General features: G+C 41.6%; 1 protein-coding gene across 2 annotated transcripts in view; it reads left to right on the top strand.

The window, feature by feature from the left end:
• Positions 1-1,954: 1,954 nt before the first annotated feature.
• FBLN5 (fibulin 5) overlaps positions 1,955-22,262 on the top strand; it is a 46,970-nt gene continuing 26,662 nt past the window's right edge. Inside the window, exons 1-5 of one of the 2 annotated variants that reach the window (XM_010583848.1) lie at positions 1,959-2,037; positions 2,209-2,401; positions 4,544-4,598; positions 7,050-7,101; positions 8,288-8,530. In XM_010583848.1, coding sequence (XP_010582150.1) covers positions 2,385-2,401; positions 4,544-4,598; positions 7,050-7,101; positions 8,288-8,530 — 367 coding nt within the window. In that variant the 5' untranslated portion in view covers positions 1,959-2,037; positions 2,209-2,384. Of the gene's footprint in view, positions 2,402-4,543; positions 4,599-7,049; positions 7,102-8,287; positions 8,531-22,262 lie in introns of both variants that reach the window. The other variant, XM_010583847.1, reaches the window with a different exon arrangement.

Below are 22,262 nucleotides of genomic sequence, written 5' to 3'. Positions count from 1 at the left end.
TTTTGTAGGGTGAACAAAAGGGGGTTTATGTACCACAAACATCTTCCTTTATGCAACTCTTCATATCAAAGAGAGTTGTGAGAAGGGTGTGGCTGCATCTCATTATTTTGTGGGTTATGGTAGTTACAGAAAGGTACTGCAGAAATTCCACTTAACCATAACATCAAATCCTTTTATTTAGGAAAAAAAAAGTCACCACACTGTAAACTAGCCCAAGTTGTGGTTTGGTACACTTTTTATACTCTGCTTTTTATCCACTCCAGCTGTCAGATGGAGACAGGAAAAATCAAAACATTTGTACAGTGCTCCTTCTTAAGGGAGCCCCTTAGGTGGTCAGGTCTGGATCCACCTCCTGTCTCCAGCACTGGAGCACCTCTGCCAGTTGGCTCATGAATCAGAACTCTTGTAGTCTGAGGCAATTCTTTGGGAGCAGACTGGTGCTGCATTTGTACAGTGATACTGGCATGCATACAATGATTTTGCCATATGATGATGAGAAAAATTCAGTGTAGCAGCAAGTGAAGGATCAACAAGTATATGAAGCAAGCTCTTCATCCACACAAATGGATACTCAGAGCATCTGCTTTGCTGTAGAGCTGTTTCTCATAGTTTCAGTAGATGTTCACACACCTAACATACAGTAAGCACTGCTACTTTTAGACTTGTTAGCTCTCCAGATCATTGAGAGCATTGAGAAACACTGGACTTACGGAGTGATGAGAATACTCACTGTTAACCTTTTGCCACAATGAAAATTTGGCCAGTCTTTGCTTTCCATCTCTTGCCTGTTTTCTGACCCATGACAAAACTTTCCTCTCACAACATGCCCAGCGAGCTTCTTCAGAAGTCTCTTGTGTGAGTTTTTGTTAAGCTTTTGGGACATCTATTTAAAATAAGTTAACTTGTTCTTGTTTATCTGCAAATGTATTGACACTGTTTGAATAATTCTAGGAGAGTGTTTAATTTTCCATGCAATGCAAGTGATGTAAGCAAGTCACCAAGAGACAAACTGTCAGAAATGGCACTGAGCGGCTGGTGCTGTCGTTTTTGAAAAATAATTTGGACAATTATAGCCAGTTAGAGAGGTACAGAGCTCTTGCACTTCCCATTGGCACCAATATGCCTTGTGGGTGCTCAGCAATCCTGAAGCAGTTCAGTCTTTGTACCTCTGAAACTGGATATCCATGCTTAGAGGCCAGTTTTATGAATATCTGTTATAACTCTGTTTCTCAATCCATTACAGAGACATGTATGATAGATTTTTATCTCATCAGACATTTCATGTTCCTTAGGAATAACGGGCTTCCTCAAATGGAAGACTCTACAGAAATTCAAAGTAGTAATTTAATGTCTATGTCTTTAATTTCAGTGTTCATCTTTGGATCTAGCATAACCTTTGCAGTATCTGATTGCTTACCTCTCACGTCTCATAAATGTTCTGCTTGACCTAGTAAAGCTCTGCCTGTGGCAAAGTTGCAGAACACCTGAAAAAGTACTTTATTTCCTTCCTCTTCAATCATAACTGGAGATCTGCAGGACACGTTTTTCCTGAGAAATATTTCATTTCACAAACTGCTCCCTTAAGCGTGGGGTCAGTTTAAAAAGGGCCAGTGTTTGTAGACAAGACATTTGTTTTCCTTTGAATGTTTAATTTGTTTATTCCTGTTTTCAAATAATCCCTAAGCAATATAGTTCCTGTAGCTGCGATTGTCATGAATTCAAGTTATCCACCTCCCAGAGGGTCAGACCTTTCATCAGTACGCCATTGGCACGAAGCAGCGAGTGTTGCATATTCATCGTCCGAGACACCGGCTAGAGGGCCTCCAAAAAGCCTGACTTTTTTTTTGTTCTCAGAGCAAGGAAAACAATCCCTTCCCTTCTCCAGTCCCTTGATAAGGGTTTCTGTCCAATAACGGTGCTCTCTGCTCTGAGGCACATTTAACTGTGAAGTTTGCAGCGGGAGAGGCTTTCCTTCAAGCTGTTAGTGTTTTATCCTGGCAGGCTCCTCGAGGTTGTTGTGAGGAGTCTAGCCAGTTGGTGAGCTTTGTAATCTAAACCAGCTGTCCCAGGCTGAGGCCCCCATTTGCATTGTTTAACATACTTAGAAAATGAAGTGTTCATTTTTAACATTCCTCCTCCAATTGGTTTAATGCTGAATTACAGAAGAGAACTAAGCAAAACCAGGTGCTTTCTCTGTATTCTCTCCAGTGTCTGAGGAGGTACAGACGGCTCCCGATCTTCTCCATTACTTGCTATTTCATTCTTTGGACTATAAATGACTGAGGAACTGAAGTGTTAGCAGAGGGTAATGTTTGGAAAAACTTTCTAGTTATTCATCAGCACAGGCTCTGGTTTTTTTCCACCTTTCCCCAACGGTTTTGGACATGCAAGGATTAAAAAGGTAAGTGGTATGCATGAAACTTCTTTACTTACTGAAGGGAAACCTACTTGTGGAAAATATCTGTGGTAGGGATTCGGTATGCCAATCCACTTGCTAAAGCCATTTGCAAAGAGACAGGATCTCAATGGTCAGAGGTGGGGAAAGACGATCTGTCTGTTATTAAAGCTGTGCTGTCTCTGACGAGTTCCTTCTTGATCTGTGCTTATACTCTGCGCTTTAGGAACCCCGGCATCCGCGGGAGTGCTGAATTGCAACAGCAAACGATCCTGCTGGCTACAGTGATTGATTTGAAGCTAATTAGTTACTATTGCAGAAGTTAATTAGTAGTTTAAAATATTTTGCCTGCTGGGCGAGCTACTATGACCAGCTGCATACAGTGTTGATAGGTTGTGCTGTATGTCTATTAATATTTCTTGAGGGGATTTGACATCTAAAGTAATGAGCAAATTGAGATGGTGGTTGCAGGCAGAACATGTATGAGGCAGTAAGGTCAGCCCCCCCCCCCCCCCCCCCCCAAAGGAAAGAATATATCATCTTGTAACAACGGAAACTAAAGACTGTCTAGAAACGTATGAGTTTTGTCTGACCAGTTTTATAGGGGATTTTGTTAGCGTGCACTGCTCTGCAATAATGTAGAGCGTAGCCCAGTTGCTAGGTATGTTGACGTTCAGCTATAACCTGTTCTATTTCCTTCTAGAGCTGTTCTTGCTATATGCAAAGTAAGTATGCAATCTTTATATCAGGGCATGCTTTAAAATCTCTTCAAAAAGATTTGAGGAATCAATAAATGAAGTGCAAACCTAAATGGATATACATTGTACTTTGAGTTCTTTGCATCCAACTCTAAGGAAAAGTCTGTGCAGAATTTGCGTTCCCTTGTCACTCAAAAGCTGCCAACAAGCACAATCTGTCTCCGCAGCACTATGAACAACCATTTTAGGGTTTATGTTTACTTTTCAGAACTTGTGCCTTTCTCCTCATGTAAAACAAATTTGTCCAAATGTGTCGGTCACTGCTTGTGTGTGGTTTTGTCTGATGCATTCGTAGGTCTTGTTCAGCAGCTCAGTTTGTACTGGAAATCAAAGACAGCTCTAAGAGAGAAAGTTGGCAGCTTGTTTGGGTAGCAGAACTAAGGCTACCTAAAATATCCCTTGCTTCCTGTACTGGCTTTGTGGGAATGTATTGTATACAATTGCCGTTCAGAACTAGAATCCAAGATAAGCAAGAGGTGGGTCTAATTGTATTGAGAGGGAGTTTTATATAAGGCAGTGGCAAAACACTGAAATCCATAGTACATAGAAAAAAATCATTTCTTACTGTCCTTTCCTGGTTTTCTGTCTGTTAGTAAATACTTAGATGACCAGACTTTTTATGCTCCAGGTAAGGAGTTCCAAAAATAGCCATAAAGCTCTATTAGCAAGGGATCCTCTTCTTTCACTTGCAGGGAAGAGACCCAGTAAGTCCCTCTAGATGCTAAGATGATGTAACTGGGGAAGGCTCTATTGAAGATAGCAACTTGTAGTAGCTGATGACACTCTGCAAGTGTGTCTACTTGCAGAGCAACATATTACTCAAGATTGAGTAAAGGGACAGAATCTGGCCCTAAGAAAATGGATTAATCTCAAATATAGTCTCCTGGGGATGAAATGCGGTTTAGCGGTTAGAGCAACTGGCTCGGATTCAGGACCTCCTGCATGACATGTCTGCAGCCCTGCCAATGCGTTGCACTCTGAGCTTAGGCAGGGCCTGTGCTCTGGTTTACCCATCTGTAAAATGTGCATAATGTGCAAGAAAAACTTTTATATTCTCAAAAGGAATGTGTCAGAGAGGGGCAAAAATGCTTTATCGAATATTGCACACTTGTTCATTAAACAGCTGTTGCACGGGATGTCATAAAAAGTAGGTTAGTTAATAGACATGTACAGTCTGATTCTGATCCCAGTTGCATAAAACCATAGTAAAATTAGTGATTTTGAGCCCACAGTTGTATTATTCCTTCTCCAGAGGCCAAATTCATATTAGCAAAACTCTGTGGAATACACCAAAGTGTCACTAGAAATTAGCTTCCCCATGTGTATTTAATGCTATGTAATGAGCCTGCATATCAGAAGGTTTTCAGCCTATTTTCTATGCACATTACAGGATACTGACTGCTTTCACACTGACCATCTGCCTTTCAAGCCCTGGAAAAGCACAGGTGAGCAGTGCACGCAGAGATCTATGTACTGTTTTGTACTGAAGCGCTATATGGCATGAGATTTAACTGGCTAGCAGGTGAATAGGAAGCTCTGTGGTCTGGGGTTTACATGAAAAGGAAGCTGTGTGGTCTAAGAGTTTAGAGGGGAGAACTTGGAGCCAGCAGGATTCTGGAGTTGAACATGGACTGAGCTTATTGACTCATCCTTGCCAGCTCAGCAAAATATCCCTGTAGAAACCTGGACCTCACTGAAAACTTGATTCTGCCTCTGAACTGAACAATTCTGGAAAAGGAAATAAGAAAAGCCATCCCATGAGAGCAGGGACAGCTCAGTTCTGTGGTGGGGAACATCCCCTCTTGGAAAACTTATTCATATAAATAGGCATTTTCTGTGTATAGCAGGATCTTGTCTTACGACTGTTTAATTTTGGACCGTGATCCTGAATGACTGTATCCTAGTTTTCATTTTAATTTATGCCCGAAACATTTTTGTTCAAGAGGCAGGGCTTTTGAGGGTGGATGGAAGTAAAGCAGTCCAGCTCTTGAAATAGCAGAAGCATTAGTTCTTTGTGTTCTTGGGCTCCATTTGGACTTTAAATTAGGAAAAATGGTTCCCAAAGGCATGTTAAGATTGGATTCCTAGTTGATACTCCAGATATACTTAGTGTGCAGAGCTGTGTTTCTAAATACCTTTGCCAAAAGTCTCTGAAATTTAGTTGGGTTTTTTTTTCTATTACATTGAAAATTTCCTGCACATGGCATGCTTATTGATATTTTTGTGAACATTGGATCTGTATGGGAAATGCTTTTCATGCCCCTGGAGAATTTTTGAGATGTGTTTAAGGGTTTGTTTTTATAATTTAAAAAATATTGTTTCCATTGTGATTTTTATAAAAACAACTTGTACCATAAATTGATTTTTGAAGTCTAAGCAAAAAGCAATTCTTTCTGAAGATACTGAAACTGGTCAGTCTGACAATATTGGAAGCTTTTCTAGAATAAAGTTCTAGAAAGTTGTTGAAACCAGTTCTACAATAGTTTCAGTGCTTCTGAACGATTGCTTACTGTCCCCCCTCCAAAAATTTTGTTAAACACTATCTTAACTTTTCCTATTAACCTAGGTGTAGTCTACACACCACAGCACAGCAAAGAGAACAAAAGGTAGACTACGTACATTCTTTAAAACATGAGGCTGATTATACATTTTCTCATCAGAATATTTTGGCTTTCCACAACATGATACCAAAACATCTCAGAATGCCAAAATAAATGAAGGCAGAATTCCTTCATACTTGTTTGACACTTTTAGCAGTGGTTTTGTGTATTCATATGTGCAAGTGGCAGATGCAGTCCAAACAGTGCCATGTGTTTCACTTCATGTCCCCTCCCTAGTTCCTGCAATGGCCCACTTCCACTGCCTTAGTCCTCTAACCCCTTGTCTCCCATCTACAACTTACTACTTTTCCAAACATGAACCAAGTACTTTACTGTTCCACTGATTTCTTCCACAAAGTCCAAAAATAAGTATCTTTATCATTTAACAACAACAAAAAAGGAAGAATCTTGAAGACACTCCATCCCTCTGCCCTCTGGTTACTTCAGTGGTTCCTGTTTTCTGGATATCTCTTGCTTACATTCCTTAGTATAACCTATTTACTGGCAGGATCCTGTGGTTGTGTCAACTGCTTGGCCCATTCCTCAACAGCTGGAGGCCCAGTTAAAAACTAGGGAGAGCAGGGAATCATTTTAATGGGCTTCGACACAATCATCACCAGGACTCTTACTGGTTTAGAAATACTGCAGGTCACCAATGAGGTGCTGAAGACTCAAGGTTGAAACCCTGATAAAGACCAGCACCACAAGATAGGAAGGAACAAGGCTTCCAGTAACCTTGCATGCTTAGAACATGTGTCATCTAAAGATTTATCCTCTAAAAATCAAAATGTTTGGTGTAAACAAAAAGCCTTGCTTTTATTAAGCTAGTTATGTTTTAACTGTGGCTTCAGTTCAGTCAGATGCCTCACATATTGAGACGTAGGTACTGAATGGTCTATCTGCAGAGTTTTAGAGCCAGTTAGAGAGGTTAGCTAGTACCTTTTAACTGAACCCCCCTGTTCTGGCAAACACAAGACCCCCAAACAGAAGAATGTAACTTCTGTGTTAAAACCTGGTATGGAGCCCATCACATATTATGCTTTGGTTACACCCTGGGAGAGGAACAGCCTGACACTGTCACCACCTGAGGGAACTACCTTCTGAGTTAAGGGGCTGGCAGATGTGCTGAGGCCCCAGCTTCATGCGTTGCTGACTTTCTTTTGGGGAAGGGACTTTATCTTGGTGTACTGTAGAGTGCTGAACAATTGTACTAAGCATAATAATCCAGATGAGCATTTGACTCTTGCAACCCTCTCATTTCACAGTCACTGAGTGTCCTTTGTTTTCTCATTCTAGCAACAATGCACTAATGGGTTTGACCTGGATCGTGCCTCTGGGCAATGCTTAGGTAGGACTTTCATTAAATCAACACATTTCAATTGGGGTTCAGAAATCCTGACTTTATTGAGTTAACATTGTGCTGCTGTTAGTATGTTTTAGTTGAAAAGTTCTTGCTGTGTGACAAATATGTGTGTTTGTGTATATGTATATACAAAAATTTATATGTATATATATAAATATGTGTGTGTGTGTGTGTGTTTACATAGCACAAGTATATACCAATCTTTGACATCGTTGAGATACTAACTGGCTGTCAGTGCTTCTCAAATAGCAGTGATGCATTTTGAAGGCAGCTCAGTCTAGTTGCCAAATGGCAAGGGTTGTTCACCCTCCTTCTCCTTCTTCTCCTCCTCCAGACTCTAGTATTTACTGTCTTTGTTGGCAGCCTCCACCTGGAGGCTCAGATAAAGTCTACCACTGCTGAGCATGTTGAAACTCCAAGTAAATTGTTGAGGCAATATAGGGAAACATGCACTTTGCCCTAGGGCATCTTTTTATCAAAGGCATTCAGTCTCCAGGGCAGCATCTTCTGCATGCATTAAAGTCACTCAAAAAATAAGGGAAAAATCAGCAAAAGATTGCTCTCTCTGTCATAGCAGTCCACTGCTTCTGTGCCCTGAGAACCAGATGAATGCTCAGTTTGGCTAAACCATTTGTATCTTTCTAAATTTAATTCAGCAATGATCTCAATCGGAGCAAGAAAGAGGCCTGAACCATGTCCCCAGATCTGAATATCCCTAACTTTTTCTGTGGGAGGGACCTCGGGAGTTCCAAATCGGGATCCAAGTTTCACAGCTGGGCAAACCAAACCACCAATGTTTGAAATCCTGATCTGCGTGTTGTGGTTTGGACAGACCCTCTAGCAGGAACAGGCAGTAGCATGCCGTAGCCATGTGTAAATCAGTGTTTAAACTGAACATTTATGGAATAACAAAGCAGGCTTTCCCCTCTCCCTCTACCCTCTAATAATGAAGCAAAACAAGTAGAACACAGGATATGTTGAATATATGGGATGTTTCCTGTTTTAGTATGTTCTAACTTCAAAGTGAGGCTCCACAAGAAAAGATTAGCTTTTCCGTTCAAAGACAGTATCAAATTTTTTAGTGAAGCCTTGAGACAAATGTGTTAACTATTTTTTGGATAGGTCCCATTAAGAAGCAATCACTCATTTAACTTTTGCAATTTCTTTCCAGATATTGATGAATGTCGGACTATTCCTGAGGCCTGCAGAGGAGATATGGTGTGTGTCAATCAGAATGGTGGCTATTTATGCGTACCCCGAACAAACCCAGTGTATCGATCACCATATCTGAATCCTTATTCAAATATTTATCCACCGCCCCCAGCACCAGGCCCCGTTCCTAACTACCCTACTGTTACAAGACCTCTGATCTGTCGATTTGGTTACCAGTTGGATGAAAACAATCAGTGTGCTGGTAAGTAGTAGAAATCTTTATTCTATATTTTTATTTGTATTAAATCTTGTCTGACATTGCAGAAACAATTGTCCTGCAATTGTCCTTTAGTTATTGAATCACTCAAGTCCAGTATTTTGAAGTTCTGCTGCTTTTTTTTTTGAAGGATGTGAGCTGTACATTTCACATAGTCATTATTCAATGCAAGCTAAGATACGGTTTAGTCCTATTATTTAATCAGGAAACCCACTTTTATGAGAGAAATAATGTTTTTATGAGATAAAGAACCATCTGATGGCAGGTGATTCGTTAGTGCATCAAAGGCATGCTTTTTATGCTTATGATTCCGTCCTTGAGAGAGAAGATGGCCCTCCATTTGAAGTGTTAGATGGGGACTGAGGAAACCTTGATTCAGTTGTTGGCAGTATGTGACGTTGTTCAGATTTCTGGACCTCCATCTTCCTCCTGTAGATGGTATAAATAAGGATTGTTTCCTCCCATGCTTTGAGTTCTTCACTTAGATTATGAGCCCTTTGGAGCACATCAATTTCTTATGTAGAGGCTGGTACACAACTGTTAGCACTACCATTGCTTTAATGACTATAGACTTCAGCTGAGACTGGAACTCCCTTGTTCAAGGCACTGCGCAAACACACAGGGAAAGAATCGCTGCCCTAGCAAAGCATTGACATTGTCTTAGCACCTTGATATTCCCCAATCTCCAATACAAAAAACCAAATAACCCTATGAAAAATTTCTTGTGTTGGTAGTTTTTCTACTTTTGCATCTTTTGCTAGATTCTGATTCCACTTACTCCATTTTATACTGTGTTTAACTTAGATATAAGCTGCTCCTGTGTTACTCAAATTTAAGGGAGACTTAGATTATATCCCTTTGGTTTGCTTGCTTTTGATACTGTCATCTTATGAAGGAATGGAGACAAATTTTTTGAATGAAACAAAAGTAAATTCCACTGGCCAAAATATTTATTTTGATGCCAAACTTGGAATCAAGAGATCAGGATCAAACTGATCACTGGTGGCTGCTCAGGGTAAATGCTGGAGATGTAGTCCACAGGTCTACCACAAAGTTAATCTGTAACCACTACTTATTTCTGTGTCTCAGTTGTCCTTATGATAAAGTGATGGGTTTATCTGTTATTACATGTAGCTAATTGTCTGAAGGTTTTTATCAAAATCTTTTTTTAAGTAGGACTGGTCTTTGACAAGGAAAAAAAAGCCCAAACCACAGAGATATGAGCTTTCAACAGAGAATTTTTCCTGCCTTTAGACTAAGGAACTGCATTTAACTCAGAACATTTCTTTCTGAATGCTGCTCCAGAACAACACAAGAGCTAAAACTGACTTGTCTTTTGGGCTGATTCTGCCCTATTGTCTGAAATTTCTGGCAGGACTTGGTTTCAGATTGTGTACTTTGTTTGCTTCCCTAGTGAGGAGACCATAATGCTTCACGGGAGCCATGAGAGTCTAGATTTAAATTCAGCTACTTCGGGGCATATTTTTCTGTATTTGAATCATTGCCCTCATTATGTTCCAAGGTGGGAAAAATGTATTTTCTAACCAGCGCTAGTACTAATACCTACTGGAAAATTAAAAAAACTGTTTTTTTAATTAGGAGGTTTGAAATCCTGGGATAACTGATGAGTCTGCTGTAGAAATAAGAATGTATATTATCCAGTTCTTTGAAAATTGCAAGTAGTCCTCCTCATCTGTGCAAATTGATCAACCTCAGTTATTTTATTTACTGATTTGTAGATTTCCAGGAGTGTTTTCATTTTGCTAACTTTGATGTAGATGAATCAGGAAATGGGGCAGGTAGTGGGAAAGACAAGCTGAAATCGAAGGGGAAATGAAACCCCTGTATTTTACTGCGTCCGGCCTGCTGTGTGCAAACCATACTAATCAAAACAGGTGGATTTTGGAAACTTTTACAGTGGACCTTCCTGCCTGCAAAGGGCATATATGTTCATTCGTATCCATGCTGGCAGAAATGTGAGGACTAATGCTTTCTTCAGTCAGGGCTGTTCGCTTCTGTCACTTTAACTTTCAAATATGGGAATTTAATTGTGAGGGAAAGTTTGATGAATAGAGACATTAACAAAAATAGATGGGAAAGGACAGACTGCCATTTGAGTACTGCAGTTAGCTGGGAGTAGTTTTTGAAAGTCTACATCAGGTTTGAATTTGGACAGATGGTGGATCGTATTTGTGTTAAAGGAAGAAAAACAAAGAAAATAAGACCTGTCAGAGTGAAGGGGTCTCTGCTGGTGTTAGATTTCACTTTTCGTTTAGTGAAATCCTCTGGAGATATTCACTGTCTTGATGCAGTATTTATTGTTGTATCTGTGTGCCCTAGGATGGAAAGTGTGGATACCAAGGGAAGTGGTATGAGTACATGTCTCACTGCAGTGGTGGTAGAAAGGCCTGATCCCCTGTTTCCAGGACTTTTGGTGCAGTTAAGAGGGTGATGTGCAGTTTCATGCTTGAAGGCATTGGAGGCAAGACACCAGAGAAACTTGACAGGGTCCTCAGGAGAGACCAAAATTTTACCCAGGTCATTCAAGAAAGTCTGAATCACATGAATCATGGCTCCATCCTATTATAAGCTAATTATAAGCATTGCTGATGTTAATGGTATTTCAGTTGCTCTATGCTTTCTTGCTTGTCAGCATTCAGCATGCTTTTAGGATACGAAGCACTTCAAGGGTTAACTTTGTGGTGGAATGGTTGAAAAGAATACACTGGAAGCTGTTTTACCCAGTAGCTGAGCCACTATATAACTTACAGGTTTGTTATATTGGTGTTCTGGCACCACCTTCCAGCACCTTCTTTCCAAATAAAATTAGTCACAGGTATTTCCATTAGAGATGATGAAACTTTTTGCTACTGACTTCAGGGGAACCAGAACTATTTTAATGCCAATGTTTCTGAGAAATCTCCAGTTTTTAACAGAGTACACATTTTTGTCTGGTCAGATATGGGGTTACAGGTCTGGGCCACATTTTCTATTGCTAGGCCAACAGAAATCTTTACTTTCTCTTTGAATTCCAGTCAAAACAGCTTATTAAACACAGGAACCTTCCCTGGGAGATTTGCAGCCTCAGCTTTGAAGCACTGAGCTTGTTCAAAAGACTTCCAAATTGAAACAGGATAAAAATTTGATCTGAAAGCTGTATGAGATTTAACAAGCTCTGGGTTTTTTTTTTTATCCCCTTCTTTGCTGGAGCTGACAGAAAACATCGGAAGGCTGCGAGAGGGTCGCTCTGTCCCAGCCTGGCATCTGGCCTGCCTGCCAAGGCTCCACGTTCCCTGGCTCTCAGAGGAATGTGCACCCCGGGTGGTTCAAATAACATTCCCCCTCGTGGGGCTGATATATTCCAACACAGCAAAAAAATAAATATAAGTCATTCTTCTCCCTTTCAGGTTTTTTTGGCCTCATCCTTTCTGGCCTGGATGGTCATAGGCAGGGGTTAGGTGTCCACATTCTTTCTCCATCCTGTTCACCACTCACTCTTAACAAGACTCTTTTATCTCCAGACCTCGTCCTTTGTGAAAACAAAACCTCTCCTGGCACAAGCGCCTCTCAAAGACACCTGTCAGTGACCACTTTGCCCACTCCAGTGTCCTCTGCATGGTGCAGAAGTAGCTGTAGCCATTTGTGGCAAGAAGCAGAGAAATATTTTAGCGATAATTACTTTTTAAATCCTCTGTAGGTTTGATTTCTGATACATGGTATTTTTACCCCTGGAGTTGCTGAATGCTTTATATCTTGTATGTATAAATGTACTATGTCTTCAACAGCATGAAGTCTGTGTAAACTCATTCCAAAGCAGGTTGGGAATGATTTATAACCACAATTAATGCTGAAATAAAAGACCACATACAGGAAAAAGCAAAGAACATCCAGCGCAAGAGCGCTGCTTGAACTGTTTGTCTTCTAACGCTACTTCTCTATAAATACAGACTGGTTAGTCATAATAATGACTTTTTGTTCAAGGAACTTGATCTAGTAACTGTTGGCAAGATTAAACTGGAGTGAGGGCCCATGTTCTTGCATTATATATTCATAAGCTGAGAGCTCTTTCCAGTTTCCCTTCACTCCACCTTGCTGTTTCCTGATTTACAATGATCTTTAAAACATGCCTCAAAGACAGATCCTTCTGGGCATTGTGGAAAGAACTATAATGGGTGGGCTCTTATTTTTGCTTTCTTTCCCATTAATGCACATGCACAATGTGAAGAGATGATGGGGGTGGGGAGGCATCTAAGAGGGTTGAATGGAAGGATCAGAGAAAGCAGACCACAAAGATAGAGAAGTAGGTATTAGGAAAGGTATAAGCATAAGGCAAGAGGAGTATGACTGAGAGACAGAAATAAGGCAGAAGGCCAGAGGAGTTAATTTAAAAAAAAAAAAAAAAAAAAAGACATAATCTTTACTTTTAAAGCAAAAACTAAAAGGACGAAGCACAAAAAACAGAGGGAAATGGAAAGATGGTCTTTCCAAGTGTAAGAGAGAATTGTTCTTCAAGGCCTCATCTGTGGAATGGTCATTGCTACAGCTTTCCTCATTTCTCAGAGACTGCCAGGACCTCCTGCATTCCCCACCTCCAGGTCCCCAGTCCTACGTTCGTGGAGTGAAATGCCTTTCTTCAAAACATTACCTTTGCACAGATGGGTTTTAGATCATTATCATTTATATTGCAAGCATACCTAAAACCCACATCTAAGCCTGCAATTGTATTGACCTGCCCTGTGTGCAACCTCGTTAAGAACAGCCTATGTCTAGATGAGTTTTCAGGCAAAATAAAGGAACCAGATGTGCGTGTCTGGGGAGAGGGGAGGGAAATGAAGATACAGGGAACTGAAAGGAGGTGCCCAGGTCTTGTGGTAGGCCTATGGCTGTGCTGGGGATAGAGCCCAGAATTCCTTATCCAATGGCTTAGCCACTAAGCCAGGCTGCCTCCTAATAGTGACTTTTCTAGTGACGTCTCCAGGCATATGGAAACAGGAGGAAGAAAAGGAGGGAAATGTAGCAAGGAAATTATGCCCTGGAAGGGGTTGTGTAAGGGAAAAACAAATGGAATCCACTCCTGCCATTGCCTTTTTTAACTCTGTTTGGTTCAGCTCTGTGTCTTTCCCTTTCCCTCTTGGTCTGTGAGACAATCTCTTTTGCTATTGCAGAGGGCCAGTTCCTGAAGGCTATGTATGATCCCTGTTAGGGCAGCACTGCCATCATGTCCAAATGAACTAGGAGAAAAAAAGAAAGATTGCATGAGAATAGGTCCTATTGGATAAATCCACATTCTACAGCTCCAGACAAACATAACTATAATTCTTCTGGGTCCAGCCTCAGTGCGTCTGATCTGATGGCCAGTTCTATTCACAACCCCAACAATCTTCATAAAGGTAATCACGAGTTGACCATAAAATGGGTAAAAGGGTACATCTGAAAACACTCAGAGCTCCTTCCTCCCTCAGGAAACCATTGCACCAGCATGGAGGATGGGCCAGGGCTGAGGAAAGGCAACATTCAGCTAGTCCCTACAGTAGGGTCCATCAGTAGGGTCATTCCTACAGAAATTCGATCACCAATAAATGTATCCTCCCTCAGCAGAATTTACCAAGGAGAATGAGGGTGGAAATGCTGCTTTTCACTGAAGTGAATCCATTTGTGGTGGAGGACTTGGCTTGATAGAAATGGTTGCTGTATGTATCTGTCTGTAGCAGGGTAAACTGAGCCTTCTGTGGCTTGGATTATTCCTTCTTTCATTCCTCACTAAGTGCAGTGTGGGACGAGTACGGTCTGGTGGTTAAAGCACAGGCGAGTGCTTTGTTTATTTGTGAAACTTCTACTACTCACAAAGAAATGAGTAAAACTGAACCAAGAAATATAACATGCAAGCCAAGAAGACTGGCATGTTATTAAGAAAACTGGCATCTCTGTGTACTGGGATGAAAAATAACAGGCTCCTGCATATGGCAAAGTGTAACAGTAAGTCCAAGTCCATCATTCTGCATGGTCAGTGCCTTTAAAGCGTCACTGACTGACTGTATTTATGTGTGAAGATGTGAGAAGGGAAAATGAAATAAACACAACTACAGTATAGCCACAACTGAACTTGACTGAACTACAGTCATGGGTAGATAGCTGGATAGTCAACTGGAGACCAAAAACTCTTAGACCTCTGATTACGGTCCCAATTGACTTTGGTGAAGATTTTAGGATCTTGGAGCAGAAGTTCTTGCAATGAATTTATTAGGTTTATATTAATCTGTCTTGAGCCTAAGCCACTGACCATAAGTATCTTATGGTCAGGGAGTTTGGTAACATATTTTCCTTCTGCCAGACTCCTGATACAATGATAAGGATTTCCTAGACGTTGTGAGGGAAGAATAGACAGCTGGTCAGAAGATCACCTTATGGTTAAAAACTGTGGCCACCAGGAGTGTTTGAATTTGCTTTCAACTTTAGCTTGAGCTAAACTGATCCTGTTTGTGGAAGTGTCTTCACCTGTTATTAGGGGTGATTAGAAGTTTTCTGGTTTCTTCTGTACTGAGGCTGGGAGCCAGGAGGGAAGCACAGTGGCGTATGGAGGAGGACAGCTGAATGAGAAAGTGTCACGTTACAAAACGTAACTGGTTTGCATGCAGAGGAGGGTCGTAAGCACAGAAGGGACAATGTCCATGTTTTGTTAGATGTGCAGGCCACAGTCCAGACACAGGAAGGTTAAAATCTCTCTAGACTGTGAACTCTCTATTTCATGACGTGCTTCAGTTTTCCCTCTTTCTTGGAATTGTGTGATACTTTGGTATACAAGGAGGCGAGAACCCAGGAATCCCATCTCCCTTGTGCTTTGTAGACTGCAGAGGGAAAGGGTATGCAAGGGAAAGAGGTTTAAATGATACTCTGGGTTTTGGTTGGTTTAATGGCCTTGGTTAAGCTCAGTCTCTGAACTGGGGGTTATTGGTCACTGGGCTCTGAGCCAGATAATACATAGACTTCAGTTGTCACCAAGAGCTAGTTGGCAGGAGGTAATATCTGACTCACTTCAGAGGAGCAGTAATCATGCCCAGCCTGCCATATCCTCAGGCATGTGCTGGCCAGGGCAGGGCTCTCACCCCTGCTGTTAATCTCTGAATGATGCCTTAGTCTTCACTGCTAACAGCGGTTTGATACGTGGGGCTTTGTGGCCGCCTTGCCTTTATTACGTCTTACTTCCAGGGATTTCAGCAGTGCCAGATCAGTTAAAGCCACTATGTACCGATTAGCTCTGTCTGCTCTGGAGCAGATTTTGTGAGCTTTCCTTTGTGGGATAGCTGTCATGCAAGGCAGTCCCGCCAACTAGACAATTACAGGGCTTAAAAGAAAATTAAGAAGATTGACAGACTTCATGAGTACCCTTCCCCAATCCATTGGCTCTGTGGCATGTTCTCTCATTTTCTTATGGGTGTCTGTTTTGGCTGTGGATGACAGTCCATGCCTAGCTTTCTGCTGGGACCCTCAAGGACTATGGTTGCATGAGTGATGCCTTCTCTACCTCCCTGTGGCATAACGTGCAGAGTTCAGTATGTGATAGTGTCTCTCCTTACCTGGAAGGCTTATTTATTTTCAGTGCCCTTCATAGCACCAGCACTCTGCTCAGGCCTATGTTAATTTTTGCATATATTTGCAGCACCCACAGTGCCTAGAGATGGCAGTGTTCTCAATGACTTAAAAGTCACTGTTTTTCTTGGCCTCTCCCTTATATTTTTTGGGTCAGCTTTGTTTCTTTTCGCTTGGCTCCAGCCTGAAATTGGCCATGGTTATATGTCACAATCAAGATGTTAAGCCAAAATATATAGAAAATATTAATTGGCTCCTTTGCCAATATAAATCAGCCAGATGGACCATATGTTTTGCCAGAGTCTATAGGCAGAGTGCTGGCATTGCTCCTTTGTGTTGTCCCTAAGACACCGGACCCATGACAGAGCTGCCACGCAGAAATGGAAGATCTGCCTGATGTTGTGTGGAGTTTAACAGGCTCTGACCCCTTCATCTGCCAATTGACTGGCTTCCCATTCAATGAGATGAGATGATTTTTCAAAGAAAATAAAGCTACCAGAAGATGAATGGGAGTTACACCTCACTAGCCCAGTTCAGGGGTGTAGTTTCAGTGTTCTGCCTCTTGGCTGGGACATGCTGCCTGTTGGGGATGACAAGATGCGCTGAAGTCTATCTTCAGTTTTAACACCAGCAAAACTCTCTCTGCTTTTAGTTCTTTTCAACCATAACTCATGGTTGCAGGTGCCCTGTGGTATAAGACCACGCTGCAGCGTGAGGAGAAGGATGGTCCAGATGATAGGGCTGTAGTATAGGTGAAAGGACAGCTGAAATGAAGGCCCAGATCCCCAAAGCTTGGTTAGGTTCCTTTCACTGACCTTCATCCTCAGTGGAAGTTTCGCATGTAAATGCCCTTTGATCTGGCCTGCAGTCTGCCACAGGCTGCCAGTATGACCTCAGACCTCTTTGCTCAATATTGTTTTCAGAATTGACTACTTATCTGAGGAATCTCAATATCTGAGCAACCAGCTGTAAACCCTTGAGGGGTCTAGGTTTTCAGGCAGAGGCATTCAGCACTTTCTGAAAGTCAGGGTGTGTATGGTGTCTTCATTTGGGCACCTGCAAGTGTGTATATACAAACTTATCATAAGTCCTTCTGGAAAATTTCCTTAGCTTTTCTATGGTTCAGCTCCAGATCAATAACATGCCACTACAGTGAGAATAAATCTGTTTGTGTTCATGAGGCATTCAGACACTAAAAAAACAAGAAGTGCTTCAGCTAAACGGGGAGCGCCTAGGAGGAGGGAGAGAAGAGAGCATCATAGACTTGCAGGGTCTGAATGAATCCATGATCCACTGCTTGGTCTGACACTAACTGTGTTGTTTGGTTTGAGTTTTGTTTTGGTTTTCCATGAAAAGAATAATTTTAATGTCTGCTTTGTTCTAATATTTTAAGCTTGTTTCCATTTTCTAATTTTTTGTGTGTGTGAAGTAAAATTCTTGTTTTCCAGCCAGCCCCCTATGTAAATGAAGCATTAGCTGGTGAGCTGGTAAATTGCTGGCTGGATCAAAGACATTAACTGGTTTTGCGGTACAACCCCAACATACCTACAGGTGATACTGAATGGGAAGATAGTACAAACAGTAATACACAGAGGTCTAGAAAAGCTACAGTTGTGGTCAGGAAATTAAGGGACTGGAAGCCCAGCAGTAGACAAAAAAGATAACCTAACACATGGCCATCTGGTGGAAGATGAACAGTAGAAGGCAGTGATGTCAAGAGCAGTGTAGCATGGGGCAGTTTCTGACAGTGTTACTAAGACTTCTCATCCCAGAACAGAGAGGGAATAGACCTTCAGTATGTTCTGCTGAGAATGGATCCAACATACTGACATTAAGTGTAAGTACTTTACTACCAGATAAATGTAGATAATCTCAGTATAGAGCAACAGTAAATTGGGGGCATTATTGAGGCTGACTGGTTTTTAAAGTGTATTGTAAAGCTTAGGGTAAGGTGACAGCAATTGAACTGTAAATGTCAGAGAAGCAGAAGTTGTGTATGGTGGGTGGTACAAAAGAATGATTATTCCTGAATAGGGTGTAATTTGCTGAAATGAAGGAAAATTACTTTTTGACTGAACATAGTAAAGCCCTTTATGACAGTGCAGTGTAATCAGCAGAATACACTAGGTATGTTGTAGTAGAGGAATGGTACAAAACATAACAGCAGAAACATTTAAAAAGTGCCTGGAACAACTGTTAGCAAGAAAGAGTCTTGCACAAGTTGGGGGTGGGATAGATGTTATCTTTTAAGTATGGTATCTTTAAGTTGCTGTACTTTTGAGTCCTCTGGTGTATTTCCAGCTTCCAGTGTGCACAGAGGCACAAAAGAAAACTGCTTTATCTAACGCTGCAGAGAAAAGTTCATAGCATGGGTAAGAGCCTCCACTCATTAAATAACAGTTATTGTCACTATGGTGGAGCAATGCAAAGCTGAGATAGCTTAAACAGGTAGCCTGACATCCCCTTTCCGAAGGAGGAATCTTGGAGCAGTTCAGCGTCAGTTTGCCAGACTGCCACGCCTTACTCCTGGAGCAGGAACCGGGCCAAGGAGAGGAGATGTGGTCCGAAAGCTATAGCACGCTGCTAATTTCCTGCTATTGCAAACCCTGTGGGGAATCCCAAAGCAGGCATAGGCTGGAGCAGCCTTGGATCATGCTCATGTATTTCAGAGGCAGACTGCAGCAATATATACAACACTTGTTGCCAGCAAATCACTAAGCACTGCATCTGGAGCTTTAATTCAGAAGCAGACTGAAATTATGTTAATTAAAAGCAGGGCTGACTTTGTGATGAAATAGCCCAGAACTGTGCATCGACAGCTATCAGTTGGTTTCATGCAGTCATCCTAGAAGACTGTAGCATACCAGCTTTAGGAAGGAAGTGTTCTTCCCCTGCTAAATCAGTGTTATTTGAAGATAAGGTTTTGTAAAACCTGTATTATGTTATTCAGGTAGTACATTGCATTTTGGGACAAAATTCTCAGTGAAATCAGTGATTTTCTTTTGGTTTTGGGTTGGTTTTGGTTTTTTGGCTTGCAGCATGACTCTTTGGCTCATTGACATTTTCGAGAGGTTTAACTAGTCATAGATGAAAAGTGGCATGAGAGAATAAGACTTTTTTTTACAGGGTTATACATAAGACTTCCAACACTGCCTATGATTTTAATTGAATGTCCTGGTTTTGGCTGGGATAGAGTTAATTTTCTTCCTAGTAGCTGGTATAGTGCTGTGTTTTGGATTTAATATGAGAATAATGTTGATAACACACTGATGTTTTAGTTGTTGCTGAGCAGTGCTTACACTAAGTCAAGGACTTTTCAGTTTCTCATACTGCCCAGTCAGCAAGAAGGCTGGAGGGGCACAAGAAGTTGGGAGAGGACACAGCCAGGACAGCTGACCCAAACTGGCCAAAGGGGTATTCCATACCATAGGACATCATGCTGAACAAAAAAACTGGGGAGTTGCCCAGGGGGTGGCAGCTGCTGCTTGGCGACTGGCTGGGCATCAGTCAGTATATAGTGAGCAATTGCATTGTGCATCACTTGTTTTGTATGTTCTTTTATCATTATTATTATTTTCCCTTCCTTTTCTGTCCTATTAAACAGTCTTTATCTCAACCCACAAGTTTTACCTTTTTTCCGATTCTCTCCCCCATCCCACTGGGGGGAAGTGAGCGAACAGCTGTGTGGTGTTTAGCTGCCCGCTGGTTAAACTGCAACACTGAAAAAAGTGAAAATTTTATCTCCAGGTTCCCCAGGCAATTTTGAAAACCTGAGTGTAGATTTGAGCCTAGAGAGTTATGGCATAGATTGGAGAATAGCTCTAAATGTAATTAGCAGCTGACAATTTGCAGTATATCCATTAATAGCCCAGCAGGTCATGTGCATTCTGAAGCTGATAAAGGATGCATATTGTCACAAGATACAAAACAACATCACACTCTGCTCCACCAAAATTTCAAGCTGACATCTAGAAGCTTGGGACATGAAAGCATTTCAGAAATATATGATCCATCTGTGGTTCATTCCCTCTGACCTGCAGAGGGATGTGAAATGCTGAATTAAGCACTGTCTGCAGTAATTGACTGGAGATGATTAGAAAGACTACAAATGGTAAAATGCTAATCATGCTAAGGATTTGCTAGGCATGCTTCTGTGCTGGAGATTGTGCCTTCTGAAACGTGATTGCTCTCTTGCACGACTGAGTATGACCAGAGACCTTGAGGTAATAAGGGGCTAATAAAGAAAAGAACTATGATAAAGGAAAAATATAATTTAGCTTTTCACTAGAGCAGGCCTACATGATGGAAAATTCACTGGGATGTGCCTTCTGGAGAGTAAGAGCAGCAGTTTGCTCCAGGAATAACCACAGACATTAAATGTTCCTGCTGGTTGGGAACATTGCCTTTTTTGTTTATTTATTTACTTGGTGGTTTTGGTTTTTTTTTCCTTTTAATTACCTAAACAGAACATGTTTTTTCAGGCCAGGCTGCTTGGAATTGAACCATTTGGCTTGGGAATGCTCAATGTGAACATGTGTCTTTCTGCGCTTTCATGGATACTGTGAGAGCTGATGGGACTGCCTGTGACATTGGTAATATGACTGGCCATGTGTTCAGCCTTTAGTGCTAGTCAGCAATTTCTGAATTCTAGTGCAAAGAAGGTAGACTTACCTTGAAGCTTTGGGGACAAAAATGTGCAGATCTGTATGTGTGAGTAGGGCAGTCCTGGTTCTAGCTGTGTTTGTACAGCATCCAATGAAATAGTTCTCCCATCTCAATAGTTTCTAGTAAATTAAGCAGAGATTCACAAAATATTGCCGCTGTGATGAACTGCATTGATTGATAGCAAGGTTTACAACTAATCTGTATATGGAAGCATTCTGAGTATTTTCTCTTAGCTACCTCCAGGAGAGAGTTCAGTGGATTCCTGTTGCCTTCACAGGCACCCAATTCTCCCAGTCATACTGTTTCCCTGGCATAAGAAAGACATGGGCGTACTGAAGGGTATCCAGCAAAGGACTACTGTGGTGTTTAGAGGGTGGGAGCACATAACATACATGGACCAGTTGAGAAAAGAGGGTTTGCTCTGCCTTAGGAAGATGAGGCTGGTGAGGGAATTGTATTGCTTGCTGTCTTCAACTGTGTAATGTGAGCGTGTAGTGAAGATGAAGCCAGATTCATCTCAGAGGTGCACATGGACAGGAACAGGCAAAAGTTGCAACATTGGAAATGCTTATTAGATAAAGGAGAAATGTTATCACTGTGAAGGTGGTCAGACACTGGAACGGAGGTTCATAAAGTTTGTGGCTGAAGGTTGTGTCCTTGGAGAAATTCAAGCCTCAGCTGGAGAAGGCCCTGAGCAACCTGACTGTATTGCCCCTGCTTTCAGTGGAGGCTTGGACCAGCTGACTTCCAGAGGTCAGCCCTAGCATGGCTTGTGCAATGGTTCTGAGACTGCAGTGCCTGAAGTGCAGGAGCCTGTGTCTGATACTGGTTCTACCCTTTAATTTATCTAAGACTCCCATAAAATGTAAGTGATATTTTCTTTATTATATAGACTTTGAGTTTTAGCATTGATTTTGAAGTGCTGTAAGATCTTTGGATGGAAGCTGATATAGTGAAGTAGAAGCAATAACCAGAAGTGAGGGATTTTATTCTCAGCTTTTCAGTGAAGTGAGTCTTGAGTTTCACAGAATGAAAATTCGGTCAAGACTATCCAGATCAACACATTTGTTTTACACAGGATCAGTACCGGGGAAGAAGATCTGCCCTTATCTCAACTGATTTACTGATTGACAGGCAGGGGCCAGGACTCCTGAAAGTGTTAGTTAACTTTTATTATAAATTTTCTTTGGTGCAGTTTCAGCCTCACATCTTGTCCTGCCTGGGAGTTTCATGACCATCCAGAACCTGTCATGGTCCTGCTCAAAACTGGCCGTTCTTGGGGCTTAACAAAACACAACTTTCTGCTTCTAAAGGCTCAGCACATCTGTTTTGAGGGCTTGTTATCTCAGGATTTCACAAATCTTGAAAGCTTCTGTCTTAATTTTTGCATTAAAGGTAGCTGAATGGGTTTAAAACACTGGGGGGGGGGGGGGGGGGGGGGGGGGCGGAGTCCCCCTCGGGCCTC

The sequence above is a fragment of the Haliaeetus leucocephalus genome, unplaced genomic scaffold (genome assembly GCF_000737465.1).
Source record: "Haliaeetus leucocephalus isolate CR32 unplaced genomic scaffold, Haliaeetus_leucocephalus-4.0 Scaffold932, whole genome shotgun sequence".
Taxonomy (NCBI): domain Eukaryota; kingdom Metazoa; phylum Chordata; class Aves; order Accipitriformes; family Accipitridae; genus Haliaeetus; species Haliaeetus leucocephalus.
The sequence above is the reverse complement of the archived record's forward strand: the minus strand, read 5'-3'. Positions and strand labels throughout refer to the sequence as shown.